The following is a 25,855-nucleotide window of genomic DNA, read 5'->3' on the forward strand; positions in this document are numbered from 1 at the left end:
GCTCGTTCCGCCACGCCCGGGCTCACCGCTCTGGGCGCTCGCGAATCGGGCTCCCTCCCCGCTGGCTAGTCTGGAGATAGACACAGAAAGGCTCAGCGGTTGTGCAACCCCCGACCGCCTGCCCACGGTTTGTAGGAGTAGGAGATGGAGATGGGCCTGGGGTGCAAGGGTCTGGTTTGTCCCTTCCCTCTGGCAGCCACACGCCAGGGCGGGTCTGGGTTGCTAAAGCCCCATCAAGCAGGTCCTGTGCCCAGGTGGGCCTGAGACCACTGGGCGAGAGTCTGGGCAAAGACAGCGAAGAGAAAGCGTAACGTGTCCTGGAAAGCAGCGTGCCTGTTTCATTCCAGTCCAGTCCAGCGCTGTGCACGAATCACAGTTTTCGTGTCAAAAGCAAGCAGGACTCTGACATTTCGCACGTCAGTGGTTTCAGGGCAGCAACTGTGGCACTCAGACGTCAAGCTTGTGCAACGTTTCATAAAAGAAACCCTCCCCGACTGTTACACGTTCAGAAAGCCCTGAGCTGCAAATGTAAGGGCTGATCCTGCTGCAAGCTGCTGAGTGCTCTGAATTCCTGGTGAAGTCAATGAGAATCGATGGCACTTAGCACCTTGCAGGATCAGACCCCTAATACCTCCATTGTAGTAGAGATCCCTCCCACTTATTGCTAATGGGGGCAGGCCAGTATAATCTCTTAATCCTGCATTTCCCTATATATCCTCTCTGGACTGTGCTGTCTGAGGCCTTCACTACATTGGTGTTCCACAAGCTGCTCTTATTTTAAAAGAAACAATGGGTGTGCTTATAGATTTTCTGCTACTCACAGCTAAAGTTGTGGGCTATATAATCCAGTCCCTTGTGCGGTGGATGAAGAGGCCCACAGAGAAAAGAGTCACCAATGAAATATGTTTAATAACAGGTGCGGCCAGTTCAAAAGGACTGGGTCGGCGTTTTGCTTTAGAACTCGCCCAAAAAGGTGCGACGCTTGTCCTGTGGGATATAGACACAGATGGTAATGAAAAAACTGCGGTGCAGGTGAGGGAGCTAGGGGCCAAGGCTTATGCTTACACCTGTGACGTGAGTCAGCGAGAGGACGTCTATAACACGGCAGAGAGAGTGCAACAGGAGGTGGGAGATGTCACCGTCCTGATAAATAATGCTGGGGTTGTAGCAGGGAAACCAATCTTGCAGTGCTCAGATGAACTTCTGGAAAGGACCATGAAGACTAACTGCTATGCACATTTCTGGGTAAGTGTCATTTAGTGCAGAGAACCAAGTATAAGATGATTGAGAGGCAGGGTGCTCTTGTGCATTGGGCACAGGCTTGGAAGCAAGCCCTGGTTTCTGTTCCTTACTCTGCTGTCTGACCCTAGCGAAGTCACTTTACCTCAGTGTGCCTCTTTCACTTATTTATGCTCTTTATTAGAGACAAGGTGGGTGAGAATGATTTTTATTGGACCTTCTTCTGTTAGGGAAAGAGACAAGCTTTCGAGCTTATACAGAGCTCTTCTTCAGGTCTGCTCTTTGTGACCGGGACTGACTCTGACTACTCACCCTCCAGCACATCCTGAAGGCAACCGATGTGGCCTATTTTAGACCAACGGCAGAAGTGAATTAGAGTCCAGCGCGGAGGGAGATGTGGCAGGGCCCCTCTACCTGGGAATTCACCCACCCCTGTATCCCTGAAGGCCAAAGTCTTGGCCTTCAGGACACGCTGCAGCAGAACCCATCCAATTGTTCAGGGATTTGGGACAGGGTGGGTTCCCTGTATTTAGGTGCTGTTGATTCACTGTCTGACTTTGGACATTGAGGTGTCTCAAAGAGAAGGGGTGGCGCAGGACAGGAGGCTGAGGGAAAGGGGCAGTGCATCGCGTGCGCCTCCCAGGGGCTCACGAGCGATGGCAGCAGAAGGGCATTGCATCACAATGGGGCGGAGAGGTGGGGCGTTGGCAGACCGGGAGCACGGGCTACTGCTCCGGGGCCGGGCCATGGTTTGGATGCTGGCACTGTCCAAGGGACCCGAGCTTCTGGACAGGAAGCGGCGTGGCAAGTGGATGCCCCCCAGCCACTGGCCATCAGTCCCAAGTGCACTGCACCCCCCAGGCTGCCCGAGCCAGATGCCACAGGCCAGGCACTGCTGGTGAGTAGAGCCCTGCACGATTGTATCCGCATCCAATCCACTATCTGCAGAAATGGTCCGTGGCTCTCCATGGATTTGCAGGGCTCTATAATGCATAGCATCCAGCTAGAGCTTGAAGTGAGCACGTCCTGTTGAGACAAGCATCAGAAGGGGGATATTTACCAGGGCCGTCCCACAACATTTTGGCACCTGAGGCAGGGAGCTCAAATGACGCCCCCAAGCCCCCTCGCTTGGGCCAAAACTTTGAAACTCTGGGTCCTAGTGGCGGCCCCCCACAGTCTGGCACCGGAGGCGGCTACCTCAGTTCGCCTCCTGGTGGTAAGGCCAGCCCTGCGTGCGGCGCAGCCTGGGCCTTTGGGGTTGCTGCTTTAGGGAAGTCCTTTGCCAGCATGCCTCCTTGGCAGCTGGCCCTTTAAAAGTGAGGGGAGAGAGGCAAAAGGGCCACCTTAGGGCAGCAGCTGCCTGGGAAGGTTGTCTGCAGGCCTGAAGCTGTCGCTGCCTTGGCTCAGGGCCAGTAAGTGGGAAGGTGGGTGCTGGTCGCCTCTGGGCTGGTCTCCCTGAGAAGGAGGTGGTGGCCCATCCTGCCTCCCCCGGGGCCTTGCGAAGTGGGAGACGGGGCAGGGCGCGACCTCCGGGGTGCACGTCCTGGGTTTCCCAGAGCAAGCAAAAGGCAAGCCAAGTGCAGGAGGGCGTCCCCAGGGAGGCGTGAGAGCTGTGAGCAAAGCGGGTTGTGTGGAAGCTGCCCCTGTAGGGTGCATGCAGGTAAGGCACGGGAGCGGGAGGCAGCCCCGTCCTGGGCGGTGCGTTGTGCCTGGGGGTGGTGCGCGGGGTTTTGTGGCAGGGTGTGTGTGTGTGGCAGGGGAGCTTTGTGAGGGTCCCTTCTCAGAAGACAATGTGTGGTGAGGGGGTTGCAGGGGGGTGTATTTGTGGGGGGTAGGGAGGAGGCTTAGGCATGGTGTGTGTGGGCCAGGGGCTGTGGATGGTGGTGCAGGGTGGGAGTGTTGGTGTGGCAAGGGAGGGGCGGGAGGCTGGTGGTGTGGGCGTGAGCGTGTTGTGGGGAGGTGGGGAGAGGGAATCGGCAGCATGGAGCAGGCAGGGCATATCTGTGTTCTTGCTTAAAGGCAGACAAAGTGGTAGTCAACAGCGTCTATGGCCATACGACCCTGAACATGCCTGATCTTGGAAGCCAAGCAGGGTCAGGCCTGGTTAGTACTTAGATGGGAGACCTCCTCGGAATACTGGGTGCAGTAGCTTTTGCCTGCACTCGCCACGTTGCCTGGCTGCAGGTCTAGGTCTACCTCCACCTCCAGCACGTGCTTTTGCCGCCTCGTCCTCGCTTGCTTCCGCAAAGGTCTCCCAGGCTGTAGCCACCTCACCTGCCGCAGCCGAGGGTAAGGGCTTTGGACACCCGGCCCCGTGGCGTGTTTGTTTTCTTTACCAGCTGGTGCTCTTGCCCCCTTGGCAGCAGGTGTGGGAGGCCAGCTGGCTGAAGCGGTGGCAGGCACCCCAAGGCCTGTCTGCCCTCGCGCTCCCTACCTGCTGCTTCAGCTCCACCGGGGGGAGCGGAAGGCTGGAAGAAAGGAAAGCCACAAGCCTCACAGTGCAATTAGGAAAAAGAAAAGGAGTACTTGTGGCACCTTAGAGACTAACCAATTTATTTGAGCATAAGCTTTCGTGAGCTACAGCTCACTTCCCACAACATTTTGGCACCTGAGGCGGGGAGCTCAAATGACACCCTCATTCTCCCTCACTTGGGCCAAAACTTTAAAACTCTGGGTCCTAGTGGTGCCCCCCCACAGTCTGGCACTGGCTGCCTCAGTTCGCCTCATGGTAAGACCAGCCCTGACCATTTTTTACTACAATCTCTGCCTTCTAAATGGGTCCTGGCATCACAGTTTAACATTTGAAATATTAGTTCCTTCTTAACCTTTTTGGAGGCAGGTTGAGATTCCCTTTTCATTGGGAAGACTCCTCTACTCACTGCTAGAGTTCAATATTTTGCAGTACAAAAAATTCCAAAGATTTGAGTCAGGGTTATCAATAGATCTCAAAGCACTTTGCAAAGTTGGATGAAGGGAAAGTGTAAGGTTCAGAAACGTTAAATGACTTGTCCAACAGCATACAAATGCAGTGAAAAAACTGGGAATAGAATCCAGGTATTCTAGTCCTGTACCTGATCCAGTCTAGATCACACTCGCACCTGTTTTCCTTCAGGTCTGTATACTACCGTCTCATTTTTAGACTAGGTAGTTATACAATTTTTGTCATTTTATTAGTCCAAGATGAAATTTAGTATAAAAATTACATTTGGAGCAGCTATCCCCTAGCTAAAATTAAAAGTAATGGCAATCAGTCATTGTATTCTAAGGCTTGATAAGGTCACCAACAGAGAACAGAGATAACCCCCACTGGGGTGGGTTTATACCTTCCTCTGAAGCATCCTGCACTTGTTATTGAGAGAGATCAGATACTAAATTAGATGGATTGCTGATCTAATACAATGCGGCAAGGTTCTCATGCTCGTATTTTTTGAACCAAAACATTAGAAAATCAGAGCATTGAATCCAAACGCAGTAAATCATCATAACCCTTCCTACATGTAAAAATAGACCCTGTAATCATTTATGATCAAATATTTTACAGTTTAGACTATGCAGAACCTCAGGGTCCCGTGGGACACAGTTCAGGAGTGAATTGATTGTTCTATTTTGGGGTTTTTCCAAGGATTGTTATAATTTATTATAGTAACATGTAGGAAGCCCAGTCTTGGACCAGGAGCCCCTTAGCTGCTGGACAAACAGAATAAAAAAAATACAGTCCCTGATTCATTCATTACAAACTCTCAAACTCACCCTAAGCAGAGTTCAGGGGAAAAAAAATTTCCAATTTTCCAAATCTATAAAACCAACATTTTGAATTAGTTTTACTCAACATAAAAGTGTTAATTTATGGCCAAAAATTAAGTCAGATTGAATTTTCCAGGCTTTGAAGTCTTGATAAGATCCCTTTAAATATTTCTCCACTAAGTAACTTGACTCTTCCCAAGAGAAAGGCATTGATCTTGAATGAGAACAATCTGTCTCATAAATGGCACACTCAGACATGGCTGCATCAATGATTTTATATCCATAGATTCACCTTAGTCATGAGAACTGAATGGTCATCCATATGTTTTAGAAATGCTTTGACAGAGAGGGCCACATAGCATCTGTGAAAACACACTGAAAGTATTTCTCAATCTGCATTGCTTGGGCAGTGCCAGCTCAGCTGTTTGTGTTTAGAAAAGTCAGCCAAGCAGAGTGTTCCAATCCCTGTGATAACATATACATGCCAGGGTGGTTTCCAAGGTAGAACTCCGAGCTGCTGCCCAGAATTTCCCTGGTGAATGAAACCTCCACTGGTGGCCAGGCTAAGATCAACAACAAAAGAGTTGGTGTTGAAGAGATACTGCAACACAGCATAGCAAGGGGGAAAGCTGAAGAATCCTCCCCATTCATGTCTTGGCTTCACGTCTATGAGCTTTGAGAAGCAGAGTGATCAACTGGAACCAACAAAGGATTACGAAGTGAGCAGTCCTGGGTTCCCCATCCCACTATGCTGATGACTCCCTCTATAGCTCTTACCTATGTAACTGCTCTGTGCCTCAGTTTCTCTGTGTAAAATGCACATTGGTTCTGCTGAGTAACCAAATATAGCCATTTGGTTGCTCAGATCTACCAAGTTACAAGAAGCTTTAGCACCATTTGACTTGCCACACTGGTTTTTAAGCCAACCAACCAGCCTATGTTTCATAATTGAGATTCTTGTGACAGCAGCCAAACCAAAACCAAGCCAAAGAAAACTAATGTCCTGAAACCCTAGTGGATGAAGAGGATGGTTTGAGGATGTTATTTAAAAATCTGACAAAAGGGCAAGACGACATCCTGCAAATGTGTGTACTAGACTGTGAAAATATACCAAATTCTCTCTACAGAGCTAGCCAGAGGAGAAACCCACGTGAGGTATTCTGTGCCCACTCTCTCAGAAACAACCTAACCCATGTGGTTTCATCCATCTCCTTATTTAGGGGGATCATATGGAGATATAGTGCTGAGTGCATATAGGCATTATGCAAAATGTTGTATTATAAAACTGTCCATTTAAATTCTGGTGACAATTATTGTTCAGTATGACTTGTTTGTAGGCAGCTAATTCTGGAAAGTAGCTTATCAACCAGGACTTGGGGAAATGAGGTCTGGATCCCGTTAATCCCAGTTTCACAGCACTGAAAGACAATCAGAGGAAGGACATTTTAAGAGGATTGCAGTGAAAACTAATCTTGTTACACTGCAAAACCATCTCACATGTGCAACCGAAAACTAACTTTAAATGGGCATCAGTGTTTCCTAAATTGGCAGGATAGGGAAAGTGGGAGGGGCTAGGATAATCAAACACATGGCTGAGACACAGCTATGGTGTCTGGATTTACTTGATCTCCCTGGGTAACATTCAGATTTTTTCATAGAAATCTCTTTGGCTGGAGCAGTGTTTAAATATGGTTTCTTAACTCACTTTGGGTTGATTGTAGCAGGGCCCTTATGAAGGCAGAATAAAGTTTGTAAGTGCATGATAAATGATCAGAACCCACCTCAGCTCCCATTGTTTTTCACTTTTGGATGCAGACAGAGCTCCTCTCCGAGATTCACTGGCTTCCAGCCAGCTTATGAAAGCTTTGCTGGATTCCAGCCATGTACCAGTGCATTACCCAACAGAACACATCTCCCACGTGACAGCGGCACAGTTGTCAGAGTGCTCACTCTCTTGGCATGGATGCTTTTGGCACAGCACTGGAAGGTAAAGATGCTTCTGGGCTGCGCCTGCATTTTGCATTTTAGCTTTGTCTACATTAGAGGTGGCTGTTCTCCTGCCAGTGCATCTCCACCAGTGGGAGCAACGATAGGAGTGGCTGCTGGCATTGGAACCACTCCATTGTCTAAGCCTGCACAGAGCAGCTCTAGCCAACAGGATGGTTACAAGGCTGCTGGCAGCCTGAATTACCCTGATGCTCTCGTTGCTGTCCACAGTAGGCTAATATTCTCAGTGCTCTACAACAGTGGTTCTACAACACAAGAGGTCTTCCAGGGGGGTGCATCAACTCATCTAGATATTTGCCTCATTTTACAACAGGCTACGTAAAAAGCACTAGCGAAGTCGATACAAACTAAAGTTTCATATGACTTATTTATACTGCTCTATATAGTAAACACTGAAATGTAAGTACAATATTTATCATTCCAATTGAGTTTATAATTATATGGTAACAAGGAGAAAGTAAGCAATTTGTCAGTAATAGCGTGATCTGACACTTTTGTATTTTTATGTCTGTTTTTGTAAAGCAAGTCATTTAAGTGAGATGAAATTTGGGGGGTATGCAAGACAAATCAGACTCCTGAAAGGGGTACAGTAGTCTGGAAAGGTTGAGAGCCACTGCTCTACAATCTGGAAAACCTTTATTTGCAGCTGAACGTTAAAGGGATGTGTTTTCAACAACCTCTAAATGTGAACACCCTGTATGGCAGACTGTCATTCTTTTGCTCAAGTGCCCAAATAAAAGTTAATAAAACAAGAAAAATGTCTGAGTTGCTAAAACAGACCACACTGGTTTCTGCGGGATCCTTAAGTGTTTAGCATATAAATGGCCAACTGCTAGATATGGGCTTGAACCAGAACCCTGGATCTGAACTATTCCAAACTTGGATGGAGTTGAAATCAAAACAGCAGCTTTGGCCTCTATGTAATAAGAAGCTAAACCAAAACCACAGAGCCAAACACCCTCAAACGTTGGGCAAGTTCCAATCCAGGTTGTAATTTTACAGCTCAAGCCCATCTCTCCTAGCTGCCTCATTTTAAAATCACATGCATCGTTGACTTGAAAGCCATGAAAAAATCTCTCATCTGAAATCAGCAACGCTGCTCAGGGGCTGTGTGGAATGTTCATAAAAATACACCTGTCAGCATCTTTACTGCATGTTGGGAAAATCTCCATGCAGCTGCCAAATCAGAAACATTGATCATTCGGAATAAGGAAATTGCAAATGCCTAAAAATCATCTACCCCACATAATGGAATAAGGGAGAGTAAAAGAAGCTGCTTCTCTGCAGTAATAGTTGAGCCAGGAGTCTTTTAAAGCTGCAGCTAAGAATAGAAATAAATGTGTGTCCTAGCAGAGCATCAGCAAAACAGACCTTGGAGCATTGTACCCACTATCTTAGATGTGCAAATGTAATAGGCGAATGGTGCACATGAATAAGCTTTCTTCTTTCTGTCCATACAGACTGTCAAGGCTTTCCTCCCAAAAATGATGGAGCTGGACCATGGTCACATTGTGACGATAGCAGGATCCTTGGGCCTCTTTGCAACAGCTTGTGTGACGGTCAGTAGCTATGGATCACCAAAGTGTGTGCTTTCCTTTCACACACACACCCCCCGCTCCCCCAGCAGCTGGTGCCACAGACCCCCCAAGATTCAATCAGGGGTATTTATGGTATAAGTCATGAACAGGTCATGTACTGTGATTTTGTGTTTCTTGCCTGTGACCTGTCCATGACTTTTACTGAAAATACCCATGATTAAATTGTAGCCTTACTTTTCAGTTGTAATTAATTTCATGGGTTGATTAGGCCCCCCAAATTTGGTTGATAAAACAGGAAGCATCACTAGGGAGGTTGTAGGTTAGTGGCCCGAGCACAGCGCTGGAATACTCCCAAGTTCTAATACCACCTCTGACACTGGCTCTGGGGGGCCTTGGGCAAGCTACTTAATCCTTTCCAGCCTCAGTTTCCTTATAGCTAAAAGGCAAATAGTAATCATTACCTCCATCACAGGCACCTGGAAAGACTTAAAGTGCTATGTCAGCTTTGGCAAGCACCCTGATTATTTTCCCAGCATGTTTCAAATGTGTGTTGTGGAGTTCAGTCTATTATCCATATTAAAAAAGTAGGGCATTTATTGAGAGATCTGCTTGTCACACTAGCTTATTGGTGCTAAAACCTCTAAATACGTTCTCAAGCTCTGAGGAGGGGGGCAGGTTAAGTGAGCGCAAATTACCTGGAATGTACAATAAAAATAGGACATTAGATGCTAATGGAAAGGCTGTCAGAAGCAATCTGACGGCCCAAATTTGGTAAGGGATGGAAAATGAGGTCCTGAAATTAAGAAAAACTGACAGGTGATTTTTCTTCATTATAAATACAAGGTTTTTATGCATCCCTTTAAAGTGCAGTGACAATATTTATTAGGCATTTGCAAAGTATTACAGGAGCGATATTAATGCAGAGGTTGGATTTTAAAAAGCTAGAATGATGGTGTAAATACACCTCACTTCTCAGGTCTGCACTGACCTGATTTGTACGGGGAAGTGAGGCTCACAATTGTGCACACTGCACATTTAAGCGCTATAAAAAACTGGCTCAGAGTCAGATCCAAGCCAATGGAAAGACTCCCATTGGGTTTTAGATCACATCCTTAGCTCATTGGCACCTGCAGTTTATCAGCAGGCATTGCTAGTAAAAGGCATTTCTCCAGGGGCAAAGACAGACATTCTCCTGGATCAAAGAGATGAAGGAGATTATAGAACAATATGGTGGATCAGACAGGAGTTTAAATCAGAGGTAAAAAGGAAAAATATTTTGAGTACAGCCAACTCACTGAAACATACGACAGCATCCTTGTGTCCCATTTACTTGGGACCATCCTTTGGCCCATAATATTTACCTCTTTTTTACTTGAGTAACTAGTCAAAGTTCAGGCCCAGAGGATGTTCCAGCTGTGATTAGAAATTGATGTTGGAGTCTGGTGTTTTCTTTGATGTTTTTTAATCAGTCAAGGATTGTATAAAGTCCTGCTTCTCCTAACACAAGAGGAACGGAAAAATGGGATAGCTTCTTTGTTTACAGCCTCAAGCTTCTTTATCCAGCACCAGACCCAGAAGTCCCTTCTCTAGTTTCTTCCAGGGTCATACACCATGCTTGTCCAGGCTCTCGCTCTCTCCCAGTATGTCTTGCTTCAGTTTCTGTGCTTCAGTCTCTGTGTATTCTCTCAGTTTCTATCTGCACTTCAGTTTGTCCCACCTATGTTTAAACAGTACCCTGTCAAAACCCCCCACCCACAGGCACCGGCTTCCTCCTTTCCCAGGGGGTGCTCCACCCTCACCCAGCCCCAGACCCCACCCCCACTCCACCAAGCTCCTGCCCTGCCTCTTGCTGCCCAGTTCCACCCCCCCCCGCCCTGAGCATGCCGTATCCCCGCTCCTCCCCCTCCCCCCAGCACCTCCTGCATGCCGCAGAAGAGCTGATTGCGGTGTGTGGGAGGTGCTGAGAGGGAGGGAGGGAGGGGGAGCAGTTGATCAGCAGGGCCACCAGTGGACAGGAGGCATGGGGGGAGGAAATTGGCAGAGGGAGCTGGCTGCAGGTGGTGCTAAGCACCCACTGATTTCCTACATGATGGTAGTTTCTGGACAGACTCCATTATGCCCTGTTTTAGGTGGGGCCGCTTAGATGTTTTGTACAGCTGTCTTAAGGGTGCGTCACACCCATCACAGTTTCAATGAGATTTTAACCCAACCCATAACAATATTGAAAGGTGGCATGTGGAAAACCAAGCAGGTCACAGGAGTGTCCATTTTCAGTGTATGTTCAAGGGAATGCTTTGGTTCAATGAGCAAACCTGCTCTGTGCAGAGAAGCCAGCCTGCTGCACTCCCGTAGCTAAGCTAGCAATTGCCATCTACTACCTAGGAGTGTTTCCAGTAAGAACAAGGCTCTTCCCCCACCTACCACTAGCCAAAGCCTCTCATTTCCTGCAGGATTACTGTGCAAGCAAGTTTGCAGTAGTTGGATTCCATGAAGCTCTTAGCCATCAGCTGAAAGCCAATCGAATCAATGGAGTGAAGACTACTCTGGTGTGCCCCTGTCTTGTTGACACGGGCATGTTCACTGGATGTAGAATCAGGTAAAACCATTTACATTTGACTCATTCGCAGACATATCACACCTGTCCAGCTGCTACCAGGGTCAGTTCCTCAGTTGTTAGGGAACCTGAAAGAACACCTCCAGCTGACTTTGTAGACAACTAGAATCAGCAGACACCCCCAACATTTAGCCTTGCAGCAATTCTGCCCTGGTTCAGGTGCTCAGATAATGGAGCAATTAAACTCTCCTTTAATTAGCCTAGTGTACTTGTCCCTTAATATTACTGAATTATAGCAGGTTGGATCACTAGTGTAGAACACTGATGTGTTTTTAAGAAAGGGCAGACAGCAAAATCAGAATGTAAAGCTGGCATCTCTTGATAAAAGTAAAGAGAACTTGTAAAATCCTAACCTACAAAAATGAAAGTATGAACCATCCTTCCTCTGAGGGGTGGATGCAAATGAGAGCTTCTGTGAGAAGACTCAGGCTAGAAATGGATCATCTAGAATGATTGGCCATGACCAAGAAACCAGGGGAAAATTGTAGCAAACTTTGGCAATTCCAAATTGCAGGAACTGTCAGTACTCACATGTTCCCTCAAGAACAAAACATTTCAAACTAGGGTGAACCTACTGGATAATGATACACTAACATGAAAATAAAGAGTACCTTCCTGTAAGAAAGGGAGGAACCCTATACTGAAATAGATTTCTCCATTTATAAGACCAGATCCACATTACAGCACAGGACCAGGAGAAGGGATGCCCTTGTTGTATTCCTGACTCTACCACTTTGAGATCTTGGACAAGTCGCTCAGCTTCAAGTTTACCTATTTGCACTATCACAGGAGCGTTAATTGCAAAACACCTGGAGGCCCCTGAATGCAAGATGCTAATTTTGTGCAAAGATTTTTATTAATGAAGTAGCCTGTATAGAATTTGTAAAGAGTGCATGATTCTCTGGCCAGGGGGAGTGGGCATAAATATCCCACGATATGAGAATAAAAAATTCCAGGTGATGAAACACGACAGGGTATATAGTATTTCTCCCCACCACATAGGAGTAATATCATAAGCCAAAAGGTGACATACCTTTTAAGTGTGTTTTGCAGGGTTAAGGGCTGAAGGTAGGCCTCCCCTCTCCCGCCACACTCACATATAACTGAATTTTAATGCTGAGCTCCCAGTTCATCTGTCCAAAGAGGATGAGCACCCAGTAGACCAGAACTCAACTAATGTGGAGATGTTCAAAAAGAACTACAGCTTGGGTATGAGACCCTCATGTATGGCATGTCTGCACTACAAGTGCTATAGTGGTATAGGTACAGCTAAGCTACAGGTGTGTATGACACTTGTTACCACGATGGAAGGGGTTTTTCCATTGCTGTAATAAATCCACTATCTCAAGAAGCAGTAACTAGGGTGATGGAAGAATTCTTCTGTTGAACAAGTGGTGTCTATCCCAGGGTTTAGGGCAGCTTAACTACATCTTATGGGTCACTTGCTGGTTTAAAGTTGTGTAAATGGTGACTTCTCTGTAACTTGAAGTCTTTAAACCATGGTTTCTGACCATCAGAGGAGTGAACTTTTGGAATAGCCTTCCAAGGAAAGCAGTGGGGGCAAAAGACCTATCTGGCTTTAAGATTAAACTCAATAAGTTTATGGAGGAGATGGTATGATGGGATAACATGATTTTGGTAATTAAATTGATCTTTAAATATTCATGGTAAATAGGCCCAGTGGCCTGTGATGGGATGTTAGATGGGGTGGGATCTGAGTTACTATAGAAAATTCCTTCTTGGGTATGTGGCTGGTGAATCTTGCCCATATGCTCAGGGTTCAGCTGATCACCATACTTGGGTTCAGGAAGGAATTTTCCTCCAGGGCAGATTGGAAGAGGCCCTGGAGGTTTTTCGCCTTCCTCTGTAGCATGGGGCACGGGTCACTTGCTGGAGGATTCTCTGCTCCTTGAAGTCTTTAAACCACGATTTGAGGACTTCAATAGCTCAGACATAGGTGAGAGGTTTTTCACAGGAGTGGGTGGGTGAGATTCTGTGGCCTGCGTTGTGCAAGAGGTCGGACTAGATTATCATAATGGTCCCCTCTGACCTTAGTATCTATGAATCTATTTGAGGACTTCAGTAACTCAGCCAAAAGTTAGGGGTCTGTTTCAGGAGTGGTGAGGTTCTGTGGCCTGCCATGTGCAGGTGGTCAGACTAGATGATCACAAGGGTCCCTTCTGACCTTAAAGTCTCTGAATCTATCTCAGGGGTGTGAATTTCTCACCCCCCTGCACGACATAGGTCAATTTAAGTTTCAGGTGTAGACCAGGCCTCAGATAGTAAACCTAGAGTCATGACTGTGGAGCACTACTCACAAATGTGCTCTGGGCTTAATGTTGGTCATTAAATTAAAACTAAACTGATAAACAGCTTACAAAAGGACCAGATTCAGCATGCAGCACAACTCCACTAAAAATCAACGGCGTGGCAATTGAGAGAGTTGCAGCCAACTCCTGCGTTTGGCCCAGTTTGTCAAGGTGTATCACTTTAGGCAGATCAGGCAACTCTTCCTTGCCTGCATGAACCCAGACTCCCAAAACACTGCAGATTTGGTCTGCAGAAACTATGCTTTTTAAAAAAAAGATATCACATGATACTGTTCTATTTGAGAGTCAGCCCCTACACTTTGAATGGAACAATCATTACTACACAAATTCAAAGGCTCACTAAAAATGACCGTTACCTTTGACGTTAGCATAATATAAAGAACTCCGCAATTATTGCTAGTAATCCTTACCAGGAGCCGGAATTGTTTAAATTCATTTAGGCCAGGAGCACTTGAAGTTGTACAACACCAACAAGGGTGATATCTGAGCTAATACCATAAAAGCTTTGTTATCCAGCATGTTGGAGGAATGGGGGTGCCAGTTAGTCAAAAATTATAGTTAACTAAGAGTTGTACTTACCAACGGAATACCAATTTTCAAAGAATTGGAATACAATAACATGAATCAAGTATAAAATAGTTTACAGCTACTCACCAATCCAGTAGTCGTACTGCACTGCAGAGTGGTTGGTTTCTTGAAGCACTTAGGTGTATACAGGTAAAGTTTCCTATACAGGTGGTTATCTTAGGACACTACATATCACTATGGGCAGTGCATGGCATACATCCAGATCACTAAAAATACACAACATTAAACTATACTGAACAATTTAATCCTTGGTGATTCAGAAGGCACTTCAGGATCTTGCAGTGCCTCAGTCATCATCATTGTCAATCAGTGTTGTAGATGTAGGTGGTGTAGGAGATTGGGCTGAATCTGTAATGACTCAGACACACCCTGGAAGTGGCTTTTTTGAATAAACCCCTGATATCAGCTTGCTTACATGTCTGCCGCCTCTTTTGCATAAAAACAGTGCAGAATGTGCAATTACATAACCTCCTGGGCAGTATACTAGTCCTGGTTACTAAATTGAAGACTTGTATTGGGAGATATCAGAAATGCTGGTTAATAGAGCTTTCCGGTTGATAAAGTGCAGGATAACACAGCGTTTACTGTAATTAGAACAGGTTGACAGGCTAGACACCTTGGTTTATGAACTCCCCTGGATCTACCTAATATGGTTTAAAAGGAAAGGTTGACACTTTTCCTTTATGCAGTGGTGGTTTCAGTAGGGTTATACAGAATCTAATTTCCCCCAAATTACTGATTTCTTAATGAAATACTTACCAATTGTTTTTCTAGGCAAGAGCTGGATGGTCTTCTCTCTCCATTAAAACCAGATGACTGTGTGAAGACAGCAATGAAAGGAATACTGAATAATCAGCCCATAATATGTATCCCCAGAGTGATGTACTTTGCAGTAGTTTCAAAACAGTAAGTATTTCCACTCGGGGAATTGCAGCCACATTAATTCATTTTGATGGTACTCTGTTTCAAGATGCAGTTAAAAGTGAAATAATTGGCTGTAGTGTTATCTGATGGTCCCAAAATGGCTAGAACATTCAGATTTAATGGAAAAGCATATCAGAAGGTTCTGGGCCTGCTACTTAGGAAACGCTATTCTCCCCTCTGCTAAAAAAGATTGTTTTAAATATGCAAGATGCTACACCTACATCTTATGTTTGAAATAGCAAAAACCATGGAGGTAAGATGTTTTAGAATAGGAGATATGTAAGATACTCTATCAAAGGCTTTTTCAGATTGTCAGCTACATTACATTTAATGTTTATCAATTAGCAGTTTGGGGAATACGTCCTGAAATCTGACAGGGAGAAGATGGATTGTTTAATACTGTTATAGCTTTTCCACCTCTAATCTTACAAATTTTTACTGTATTAGAATAGTGTTAGTCACATACAAGATTCTTTTCTTTCTTTGGATGGAGAAGGTAGCATAGATATCGTCTTGGGTAAGTTTTGTTCACCTTTCAATACATTATTTAGATCTAGTCCACAGATTCAATCAAGGCCCTAAAAAATTAAATGAATAATGATCTGAGAAAATTAAAATCTTTTCTTAATTACTGCAATTTTATTTCCAGCCTCCTACCATGGGATGTTCAAGTTCTTGTTCACAAGTTTTTGGGTATTGATAAGTGTATGCATCCATTCATTAGACAAAGGGAAGCGAAACGCCATCTTGTAGCAACAGGAAGATGAAGATTGGTACTTGCACAGATTTTTTAACAGCTTCTGGAACACTTTCTTAATCCAAACTCAGCTGGGAAAACCTGGTGAATAAAATCACTTCAGTGTAGAAACACTTAAAGGTCGCATCTTATATTGATCCATACTTGCTCTTTTGGTCTATGTCCGCAGGCTTTCAGGAGAATTCTGGTGACATCCAGCATTTATGTAATAGTTACTACACACAAGGGGGAGGGCTAGATGAATGGTATAAATACATGCGTCAGCACCTGATGCTTGGTGCCTTCACTACGCGTAGGCACTTCTGAACATCCCATCCTTTAGTCTTTATGCATTAGAGCCGGGAGAGAGATCAGGTCTTTGACTTTGCTCCACAAACTGGAGTAGTATTTGGACCTAAAGTTCCAGGAGATGGCAAGGAGATGAGGAGAATGTGTCTTTCCAGGATTTTTTTTTTTTAAATTGTTTTCTGGACTTCTTGGCCACCACACTATAAAGCAGGGGAGGGGTCATGTATTTTCGGACATGCTTCCCTTAGCTGCTTTTGGATGGGAAGTTTTATGCTGTATGTTCTCAGCTGGGGATAAGAGTAAGGGGTATGGGAAAGAATCCTCTTGTAGATCTGGATGACTTCTTTTGAATTTTAAAAGTTATGAGAAACAGGAAAATTTAAAAAAAATGTATTTCCCCCCACCTCGTTTTTCATCAGCTGTATCCACTTGGTTGTGGGGATATTCCATTAGAAAGCTGGGAGAATCTTACAGGATGGCTGCTTGAATGCCCATGTTAGGACTTTATAGGAATACCCAGGGTCCTTGTTAGTTAAAGCTAGGTGTCTGGTAAATACATGCTGTGCACATGCTTGTTTTGTGATGTGGATAGATGCTGTGCCAGGGGAAGACCCTCCCATCTCCGAGACAGTCCCTTTCCCTGATAGGACGAGGGTTCTTGGGCTGGGAACAGACTAGACAATTCTCTTTTAGTTGCTGCTTGGACAGGCACTTCACAGATGGAACATTTGTTTACATGCTCCACACCCTGCTGCTGTGAGGCAGGGAGAGCTGACGGTTCCAGAAATCACTGGTCTGCTCTGAAGTTTGGAGGAAGGCACCCTAATCGAAAGCTGCTCCCATCCCAGTAGTTTGTAGGATGTGTGCCTAAAGGCAATGGCTGAAGAGGGAGCGCTTGCCTCAGCTCGAGGCAGACCACTTGGTGACAAGAGGAAAAGGCATGGCTGAGCAGATAGGTCGTCTCAGTTCCACTGCACAGGAGGTAAACCACTGCTGTGGATACGAGCATGAAACACAGATGCCATTTATAAATGTGAGAAGATTCAATGTGAAGCACAGTGAAGCTTGCCTTAAGTGTGTGTTTTGATTTCAATGCTGAAAGTCGGTGTAAATTGAACTTTCTCACCTACCTCACAGGGATGTTGTGAGGATTAGTGTCTGTACAGTGCTAAGAACATGTAAAGTGCTATATAAATGTTATTACTACCATGTGAGAGAAAGCAAAGACTGAAAAGAAAGATCACGGTCTCAACTGCTGTTAGTGTAATTGTTAAGAGACTGATAGAACAGGACTAGATATTTTAAATGTTAGATTTTCCTCGCACTCAGTCACAATTTGAAAGGCAAACCCAGTACAACAGAACCTCAGTTATGAACACCAACGTTAAGAACTGACCCGTCAGCACACACCTCATTTGGAACCAGAAGTACATAATCAGGCAGCAGCAGAGATGAAAAAAAGCAAATACAGCACAGTGCTGTGTTAAACGTAAACTGCTAAAAAAAATAAAGGGAAAGCAGCATTTTTCTTCTGCATCGTAGTTTCAAAGCTGTATTAAGTCAATGTTCAGCTGTAAACTTTTGAAAGAACCACCATAAGTTCAGAGTTACGCACATTTCAGAGTTATGAACAACTTCCATTCCCGAGATGTGTGTAACTCTGAGGTTCCACTGTATGACTAAATTGCATGACCTTTTGGTCTGCAAAGCTTCTCCCCTTGCTGAACGTTCGTTAGGTTCTGGGACACTGAAATTGTTATAGTCAGTAACCCTAAACTTAGACAAAAAGATAAACCCAGAAAGATTATCCATTTGCTAGACTGTTTGTATTAATGAGAGCAGAAAATGCTCCTGGACTGGTTCGACTGTCTGTCAAAATCTCCCATTGCATGAAAAAAATTACTTAAATTAATTAAGCCAAGAGTCTGATGCAAAGGCATGTTTTTAGAACTATAAATCTTGCAGTCTGCTTATATGAGGCTCATTAGCAAAAACAAGACTTACCAGAATTATAGACTTGCAGTGGGATTTTGACTTCAATGGGAGGAGTTTGGCCAATGGTGAACACTGTACATTTTAGTCATGTGCATGCACGTTTTTAGGGATCTAAGAAGATCAAAGCAATAGGAGTTTAGCATAGAAAAAGTCAGAGGCAGTATTGCCTCGTGGATACTGGAGAGGGATTCAGAAAACCTGGGTTCTATTTTCAGGTCTGCTACTAGCCTGCTGGGCGATGCTGGGCAAGTCACTTCAACGCCAAGTACCTTAGTTTCTCCATCTGTAAAACGGGGAGAATGATATGGCCTCCTTTGTAAAGCACTTCAAGATCTACTAATGGAAAATGCTTTGTAAGAGCTGGGTATTTATTATACACTTGTCCTATCCTACTCTGCATTAAGAGTAGACTAAATAGAATAGAATGACTAAATAGAACATAAAACCCAAGCAATAATGTAACAAAGCAGCTCGAGTACAGCTCCAGGTGAAAAAAAAATGCTTTCCTTTCGCACATTCTTGGCCCCACTTACCACCCATCTCCCCAATAATTTGATGTCCTGTTATCTGGCTTTGATTCCAGGCTACTTGGGCCAGGGACCTTATCCTGTGTCTAATGTCCCACATACACGTATGGTGCTAGTGCCTCTAGGAATGCATTAGGTATTTGATAGTGGACACATTTGATATTTTTTGTTAAAAGTTCATGTGGAGCACAGTAATACCTCAACAGCTACACAAGCCAAGACAGCCAGAACTGTAGGCTGTCCTGTTCAGCTGAGTGAGAAGAGTTAACCAACTGCAGAACAGACTTATGGTGACCACCTGCACCATCATTCAGGTTTTCCATTATAAACGATTTTCCAGGGAATTTCTAAGTTGTAAGAATTTGCAATACAGAGTCTCAGCCTAGCAAGTCTTTTTTTTAATTTTTAAATTTACAGCATTTTAGTTCTACAAATGTAAAAAAACTTTACAATGCTTTTTGCACTTATAATGATCAAAAACAACTTTGATTTAATAAAAATTTGGTAAGCAGTTAATATGGCCCAATTGCTTAATAATGTGAACAAAATAAGGTTTAATATGGCCGAGACATTTAACTTTGAATAAACAGCATGTGCAGTAACTGCTTTTCAGAAGAACATTTACTTCACATACTGCACGGGGATATTTAGGAAGAGCTGCTACAGGTTACCAGTTAAATATACATTTAAGGTAGTTCACATCCAAATGTTACACTGTTATGTGTCAGTCTATGGTGCCAATTCTTGCTGCTAGAGGGAAGGTTTTGGGTGTTTAAGTAGTACCCCCCAAAAATTACTCTGGGCAAAGCTAAGATTATGACACAAATTACAAGCAAGCAAGAAAACTTAAAAGTAGAGATCTAAGTATTGATATCATTTCAACCTGCTGTGCCATGTTGCTTTTCAAAATCATGTTATAATTTTGTAAGGCTCCCATTAATGTATTTAAGCTAGACATTGTGGCACCAAAGACAGAGAGCGTACCCATATTACTTTTGAATTTCCTTGACCTAGCCAGTTTGTCACAACCTCCACATTACTAAAAAGTAGTTATTTATAGGTTATTGATTAACCATTGTACAGTTACTTCATAGTTTTACATTACAGCCCGTACTATATCACAAGCATTACAAATCCTATCAAAAAGGAGCCCCAGTAATGGCATACAAGAATAAATTAACCAAAAAATTTTTAGTATTACCATTTATTGGTGACAAACACTACGTTTTACTTACATTCCATGGGGAGAAAAAATTCCAGCGTAAACAATGAACTGAAGCAGTACTTAACTTGCAAGGCTATCGTGCTTTACCTGGACCATATGCAAAAAACTTATTGCACACAGAATTGTGTGCAATAACACAACATCAAAAGCAACACAGTTTATATATAAACATAGGTAATTTTTTTCAGCCCTACATGGAGATGTAATTAAACAGTATAAAGCACTCAAGGAAAATCAATCTGCAGTTTTATATGCACTACATTGAGATCATATCCTGTAATGTAGTGAGTTGTGTGCCACTATATCTCTCTCTCTCTCTATATATATATATATATAGATATACATAGATATATATCTATATATATATATATATATAGATATATATACACACACACACACACACACACAATCTTTAAAACATAGATCAGAGATTATTTAAACTGCTGTTGCATTCAAGTCCCCCCATCCCCCACAAGAAAACTAGAAATTAACCAAAATCAAACAAAGCTTAAAATTTCTAAAATGTTTAATTCATACAACCGTTGGAGAATTAAGTTAAGTTTGCCGAAGTCCTTGACTTTTTTTTTTTTTTTTTTTTTTAAATGGAGGGCACACAATTTGTTTCCAGTGAAACTTTGCTATTTCAGTAAAAACAAAATAACCACATACATGGATATGATCTTCCCAAGTTAGTTCACAGATAACATCAGTCTCCGAAGACAAAGTTTCTAAACTGTGCTATTGTTCTAGATACAATTAAGAAACTTTTAAAGGAAAAATTTATAGTGTCATTTCAATCAAAACAGTATAATGAAACTAAAAATTTATCACTTTGAAGAAAAAGCAACGGTTATGATTTAGATACTACAGTAGGTTGGAAAGACTGTAGCACTCTAAAACGGTTAGGTTACATTAATAGGAAGCATTTGATTTTCTCTGGTGCTTTCAGGTTTGGGTCCAGTCAAAAGCCTTTTCAGGCAGTGCTGTCCAGTGTTTGTCCCAAAGTGTTTGAGTTAGCCGGTTTGAGGAGAGGGTCACTTTCCATTTCTTGTTTCACACATCTAGAAATGAGAAACACCACGTTACTCAGAGGATCCTCCTGTAATGCTATTTTCACTAACTGTCTTGACACAGAGGATTTTATATTGCCACGAAAAAAAAGAGTTCACGTGAACCAACAGGCTCCCATAAAGTTTTTTCTGAGTTGATAGAAAGCGTGCTGCCAGTTCCACAATTTAATTAGCTCAAACTTATTGATCAGCAAAGGAATTCATTTACAATTCCATTGGCAATTTAGATGACAGTAAGCTGGCCAACCCGGATATTCTGTTTATGGTTACATATTCAGAAGACTCTCTGAAAAAAGGAACTACTAAACATTTGTTAAAGCAAGTGGGTAAGAGTAATAGATTCATGGAGCATAAGACCAGAAGAGAGAATCAGATGATCTAGTTAGACTACCTGTATATATCATGAGCCATTACATTTTACCCAATTACCCCTATATTGAGCCCAATAACTTTTCTTTGGCCTGTCATAAAAATGTCCAAGCTTAGTCATAAAACTTTTTCTCTCACCCTTAATAGCTTGATATTTTAACTCTCCTGGCCAAAAAAAGCCAAAGACAAACAAACCAACCTTACAACATTTTATTTGCCTGAGGTAAGGCTGTCCTTAAAAGGTCACAGCCACTTTTACTTTACTGCAAGGGAAAAATATTGGCCAGAATTAATTTCTTTCACTCACACAGACATTGGTCCATTTCCTTGTCGTGGCATCTCTGTACTTTGTTGGTCCAACTCAGACAGCAACTTTAAAATGTTCAGTGCAGCCTAAAGAGAAGAGTCATTTCTTTTAGTTCATTTGGGGGAAAACAGGACTAAAGGCCAACTTGAAACCGGGCATCAAAGTAAAGCCAAGTCTAATTTTTTTCCTCCTGTGTAGTTAGTATTGAGGAAGGATGAAGGTTTCAACATGTAAGAGCATCTTGTAGCACTAGACAGCAGTAGAATGCTGTGGCTTTGGATTTCCTACTGCATTTGTTCTTAGGGGAGGGGACAATGGATCCAACAGTGCCAAACATGACCACCACCAGTGGCCTGCTACTTGTGTCATTAAAGAGGTCATTACCAATTATTTATTTCTAACCATATTGATACCAGGCACAGATGGTTAAAATGAACAGAATCAGAAAATGCTTTGCTGGAAAAGTGAGCTACTAAGTTACATTTGGATGAAAATATAGGTACAGTGTGATTACTCTTTAACAGGCTATAGGTGTTTTGTCACTATGTGACAAACAGGTCATCTTCTGGGCTGAACTGAAAAAGATTTTTCAGTAATTTGATTAGGATCAGGCTTTGGACTATTCTCTCTTTTTTTTTTTAATTATTTTTGGTTTAATATTAACCTTAAAGGTTAGTTATGTCATATGCATAAATTAAAGATAAATATATGAACATGTGCAAGAGACAGTAAAATTATTTCATAAGGCTGGTCTTAAAGTTTCTTCCCCAAATTTACAGCTTTTCCTGTTACATCTGTTTGTATGCCTAATCTTATATACATTCTTTGAACAGGATGGGCAGATATCTATGAATATTTCAAAGTGAGGTTAAAAGTCAGGTTATAAGTCAGGTTAAAAAGAAATCTCTAGAAAAATTTAAAAGATTATAAAATATAATAAAATATCCTATAAATAATCCAAGTATAAAGATAAAATATATTTGTGCGATTTAAATTATATTTAAGAGTTAAACTGCCATGTGAGGCTGTCAGAACACCATTCACCACTGAACAGCCCAGGAATGACAAACTTTTTCAAAGTTTAATAGACTAGATGCATGTTACCAACAATATAAAGCACCTTTCAGACTGGTACGACTAGGTCTCTCCCTCAAAGTTTACAGTCTAGGAGATAATCTCCTTTTAAAACCTACTAGATCTGAGAGTGTCTTGTACTATCTAATGGGAATGACATTGTTTTCATCTTGGTTTACTTTTAGCAGGAAGTCTAGCCTGAAGAATTATAATAGAATCAGATAAAAGCGTATTTCAGTTCCCAATGAGAAAATATCAATAGGTATTTATGTTCTGAAAGTTCACTTTATACATTTTCTTTACTAAATGATCATGTAAGCTAACTAATCACAGCAAGATAAGAAAGCAAGTACATTTTATAGGCCAAAATGGTGAGCATGTATTTAGCATTTTAAATATCAATTCTACATCTGAAGTACATCAGTATAGAGTAAATCAATTTAAGTGCTTCTGAGGCTTGCAACATGTCGGAGAAAAATTAACCAATTGCACAGCAAAGATATTTGGCTGTGAAATGACGTCTTGGATGATCAATTGCACCCCTTGCTCAATGCAGACCAAAGAAGATAGTATATCAGTGATAGTCGTCATACCATATCATGGCAAGATTCTACATCCTTTCCAATTCCATGGCTGATCAGTGGTGGCTGAGAGGAACAGTTTATAAGAGATACAAACTCGTTCTTGTTATTTTTTGGAAAGTCTTTGTATTCCACCTGAGGAAAAAAAAGAAAAATGCTTCAGTTATTCTCAATGAACTGTGAAAAGAGTAAATGTATTCCAGCCACTATGTAGTATCTGCCCTCACCACAAAACCATGTTCAATCTAATTGAACAATGATTCTTATAAAAACTAGGAAAACCATTTATTCTGAAGCCTAACTTTGAACCTGTAATAGTTCTTGAACACATAAGAGCTCCTAGATGAAAGGTGCTGTATAAAAGTTACTGTTGCTGTTATTATTCCGACCATGGGTACTTGCCATTTTAAATTCTTCATAGTATAATTTATCCATGAAATTCTTGTTTGTATTAATGCAATGCAGTAGTTGAAATGTAAATTCCAATTAAAGAAAATATGGAAGATGAATAATTTGTAGCCTATAGCAAGTGTCAAAATACCCAGGGATTTTTCAAAAACTTACATTTGGATCAGCCAATATTGGTCGGCTATATATTCTTACGTTAAGGAAACACTTTACAAAATGGAACTTAATTCCATTTCTTAAAAATAGACTTTGACATAGCACTGAATTAAGGTAGAACATGAATCAAAGAAACGCATATTTCAAATACTAAAACTCTAAAATTCAAAAGGTTTTCCAGCTGGAGAAAAATATTAATAGGAAGCCGAGGGCAACTTAAGTACTCTCAGAATCAGAAGCAACTGGCAGAGAGAATTTTACAAATAATGATCTAATCTAGTATGGTAAACCCTATATAATATTTTTCCAGCTATACCTCAGACTGAACATTTACCTGGATTCCCTGAACACCGGAAAGATAGTCCAACTGTTCAGAGGGCCTAGTGAGTGGTCCATGGGGTACGTGGCCTGATGAGTTGTTATTCTTCAATATGGTCTCAGCAGTAGGAGATGTACCACCATATAACAGCTCTCTAGCAATCATGGCTGTTACTGTAGCCTTGGCAGGATTAGGGGCTGCCCTGTTGAACTCTTTGGTGTGGTGTCCTTGATTGGCTCCTACAGCTTGTGCAACCTCTGGGACCATGGGAAGAATTCCAGCAGGAAGCTGCTGATGGCTGAGATAAGGCATCCTAAACTCATCATCTTTATTACCTGAAGAGAGAGAGGTACACAGTAAATAGATTCTAGCCATTTATAAAGGAGCCTTGTCAGCATGCACCTAAGAATTTATAAATCTCTAAACATCTACAAGTTTTTGTTGTGGTTCAAAAGTAGTCACACTTACTGGGCTTGATTCATCTCCACTGTTTCGGAAGGGTGCAACTACACCCTGGGTAGTATTTGCAATGCTGTGTTGAATGAATTATTCAATGCAATGGCTGTTTCTGCCAAAGGTGCCCCTTTATCCCCAAGTGCCCTGACTATAGCCTCTCCAGTGGAGCTATCTTGCGTTGCTGCAGCTACACTCCAGGTGGCCTTTGACATCAGGGTCTCTTATTTTACTATAAAAAGAAAAGGAGTACTTGTGGCACCTTAGAGACTAACCAATTTATTTGAGCATAAGCTTTCGTGAGCTACAGCTCACTTCATCGGATGCACCTATCATTATGTTATTTGAATCACAGTAGCAGCATAGGGAACCACACAATGACCAGACTTCACTGTGCTAAGCACTGTACAGGTGGTAAAAAGAATCCCGGACCAAGACAGTTACAGTTTAGGTTATGACAAGACACAGCAGGTTGAGGAGAACACATGAGGAGAAACATGAGGTTAGTAAGCAAGCATGTCATACAATAAGCAGAAGTCACAGCTCACCGCCTGCCTAACCATTGTCAACCAATAGTTATTTGTAGGCACCATGGCAGAAGTTAGATTTAAGAGATTTCAGAGAGGACAAGGTAGTGACCTTTTGCAGAAGTTCTGTCCCTTTATTCCCTGACAGAGGCTCATACGGAGTACCATGGGAGAATATGAGGTGGTGTATTTGAGGGGTGGGTACAGTGGCAGATCAAAGGCAGGGGTCAGCATCATGGTAGATTAGATAAATTAGGTAGGGCATGACTACAGGATGAACACTAGAAATGGATGAGGGAAGGGATGACAAAGTCAGAGCACAAGCGAGGAAAATGATCTTGGAAGCAAATGAAGTTTCATAGCCAGAAGATGGGTGTAACTTGGGGCACAATCAAGCCCCTCTATTAATAAGCTTTTAAGGACTAATTCACACAAATCCATGCTCATTCATCTGAGACCTGACGAGCAGAACCAGAACTATTTGCAATAAGGCAGCTCCTTAAAGAAAGCTCATCTGATACTCCATACACACAGCAGGCTAAGTGCAGCAATCAAATCAAGAAAAACATATCTTGCGAACATACACCCATAATAAAATAAAGGGCCAAATTAATTTCAGTCATTTCACTTACTAGCTGAAGTTTCTTCAGTGCCTGGTTCAAAGAAGGTTACTTTTCTTCCATCGCCTGGTTTCTTTACTGGTGTCTAAAAAAACCCATACACCAAAACGTTTCCTTAAAGATTTCAAGATTTAAGTGATTCAATTGTCACAAAACTTTAGAAAAGGATTCCAGTGGCATACCCAGAACTTAATC

The 25,855-nt window shown here is 42.6% G+C and overlaps 2 protein-coding genes across 6 annotated transcripts in view; one reads left to right on the forward strand and one right to left on the reverse strand.

Annotated features, from left to right (window-relative positions):
* The first annotated feature begins 789 nt into the window (after window positions 1–789).
* Window positions 790–16,153, forward strand: LOC141997310 (retinol dehydrogenase 10-like). Its single transcript, XM_074969619.1, has 5 exons — window positions 790–1,245; window positions 8,451–8,549; window positions 10,979–11,124; window positions 14,835–14,966; window positions 15,634–16,153. The coding sequence occupies exons 1-5, from the start codon at window positions 790–792 to the stop codon at window positions 15,749–15,751; spliced, it is 951 nt and encodes a 316-aa protein (XP_074825720.1). The 3' UTR covers window positions 15,752–16,153.
* Window positions 16,154–20,141: 3,988 nt separating this feature from the next.
* The window catches only part of STAU1 (staufen double-stranded RNA binding protein 1), a 48,592-nt gene continuing 42,878 nt past the window's right edge, over window positions 20,142–25,855 (reverse strand). The window contains exons 11-15 of one of the 5 annotated variants that reach the window (XM_074970033.1): window positions 25,673–25,745; window positions 24,076–24,395; window positions 23,190–23,312; window positions 21,523–21,608; window positions 20,142–20,837 (exon numbers count right to left, since the gene is read on the reverse strand). In XM_074970033.1, the coding sequence (XP_074826134.1) occupies window positions 20,750–20,837; window positions 21,523–21,608; window positions 23,190–23,312; window positions 24,076–24,395; window positions 25,673–25,745 (690 nt within the window). In that variant the 3' untranslated portion in view covers window positions 20,142–20,749. The remainder of the gene's footprint in view (window positions 20,838–21,522; window positions 21,609–23,189; window positions 23,313–24,075; window positions 24,396–25,672; window positions 25,746–25,855) is intronic. The other 4 variants (XM_074970029.1, XM_074970031.1, XM_074970030.1 and 1 more) reach the window with 4 other exon arrangements.

This window comes from Natator depressus, chromosome 13 (assembly GCF_965152275.1).
Source record: "Natator depressus isolate rNatDep1 chromosome 13, rNatDep2.hap1, whole genome shotgun sequence".
Classification (NCBI taxonomy): Eukaryota; Metazoa; Chordata; order Testudines; family Cheloniidae; genus Natator; species Natator depressus.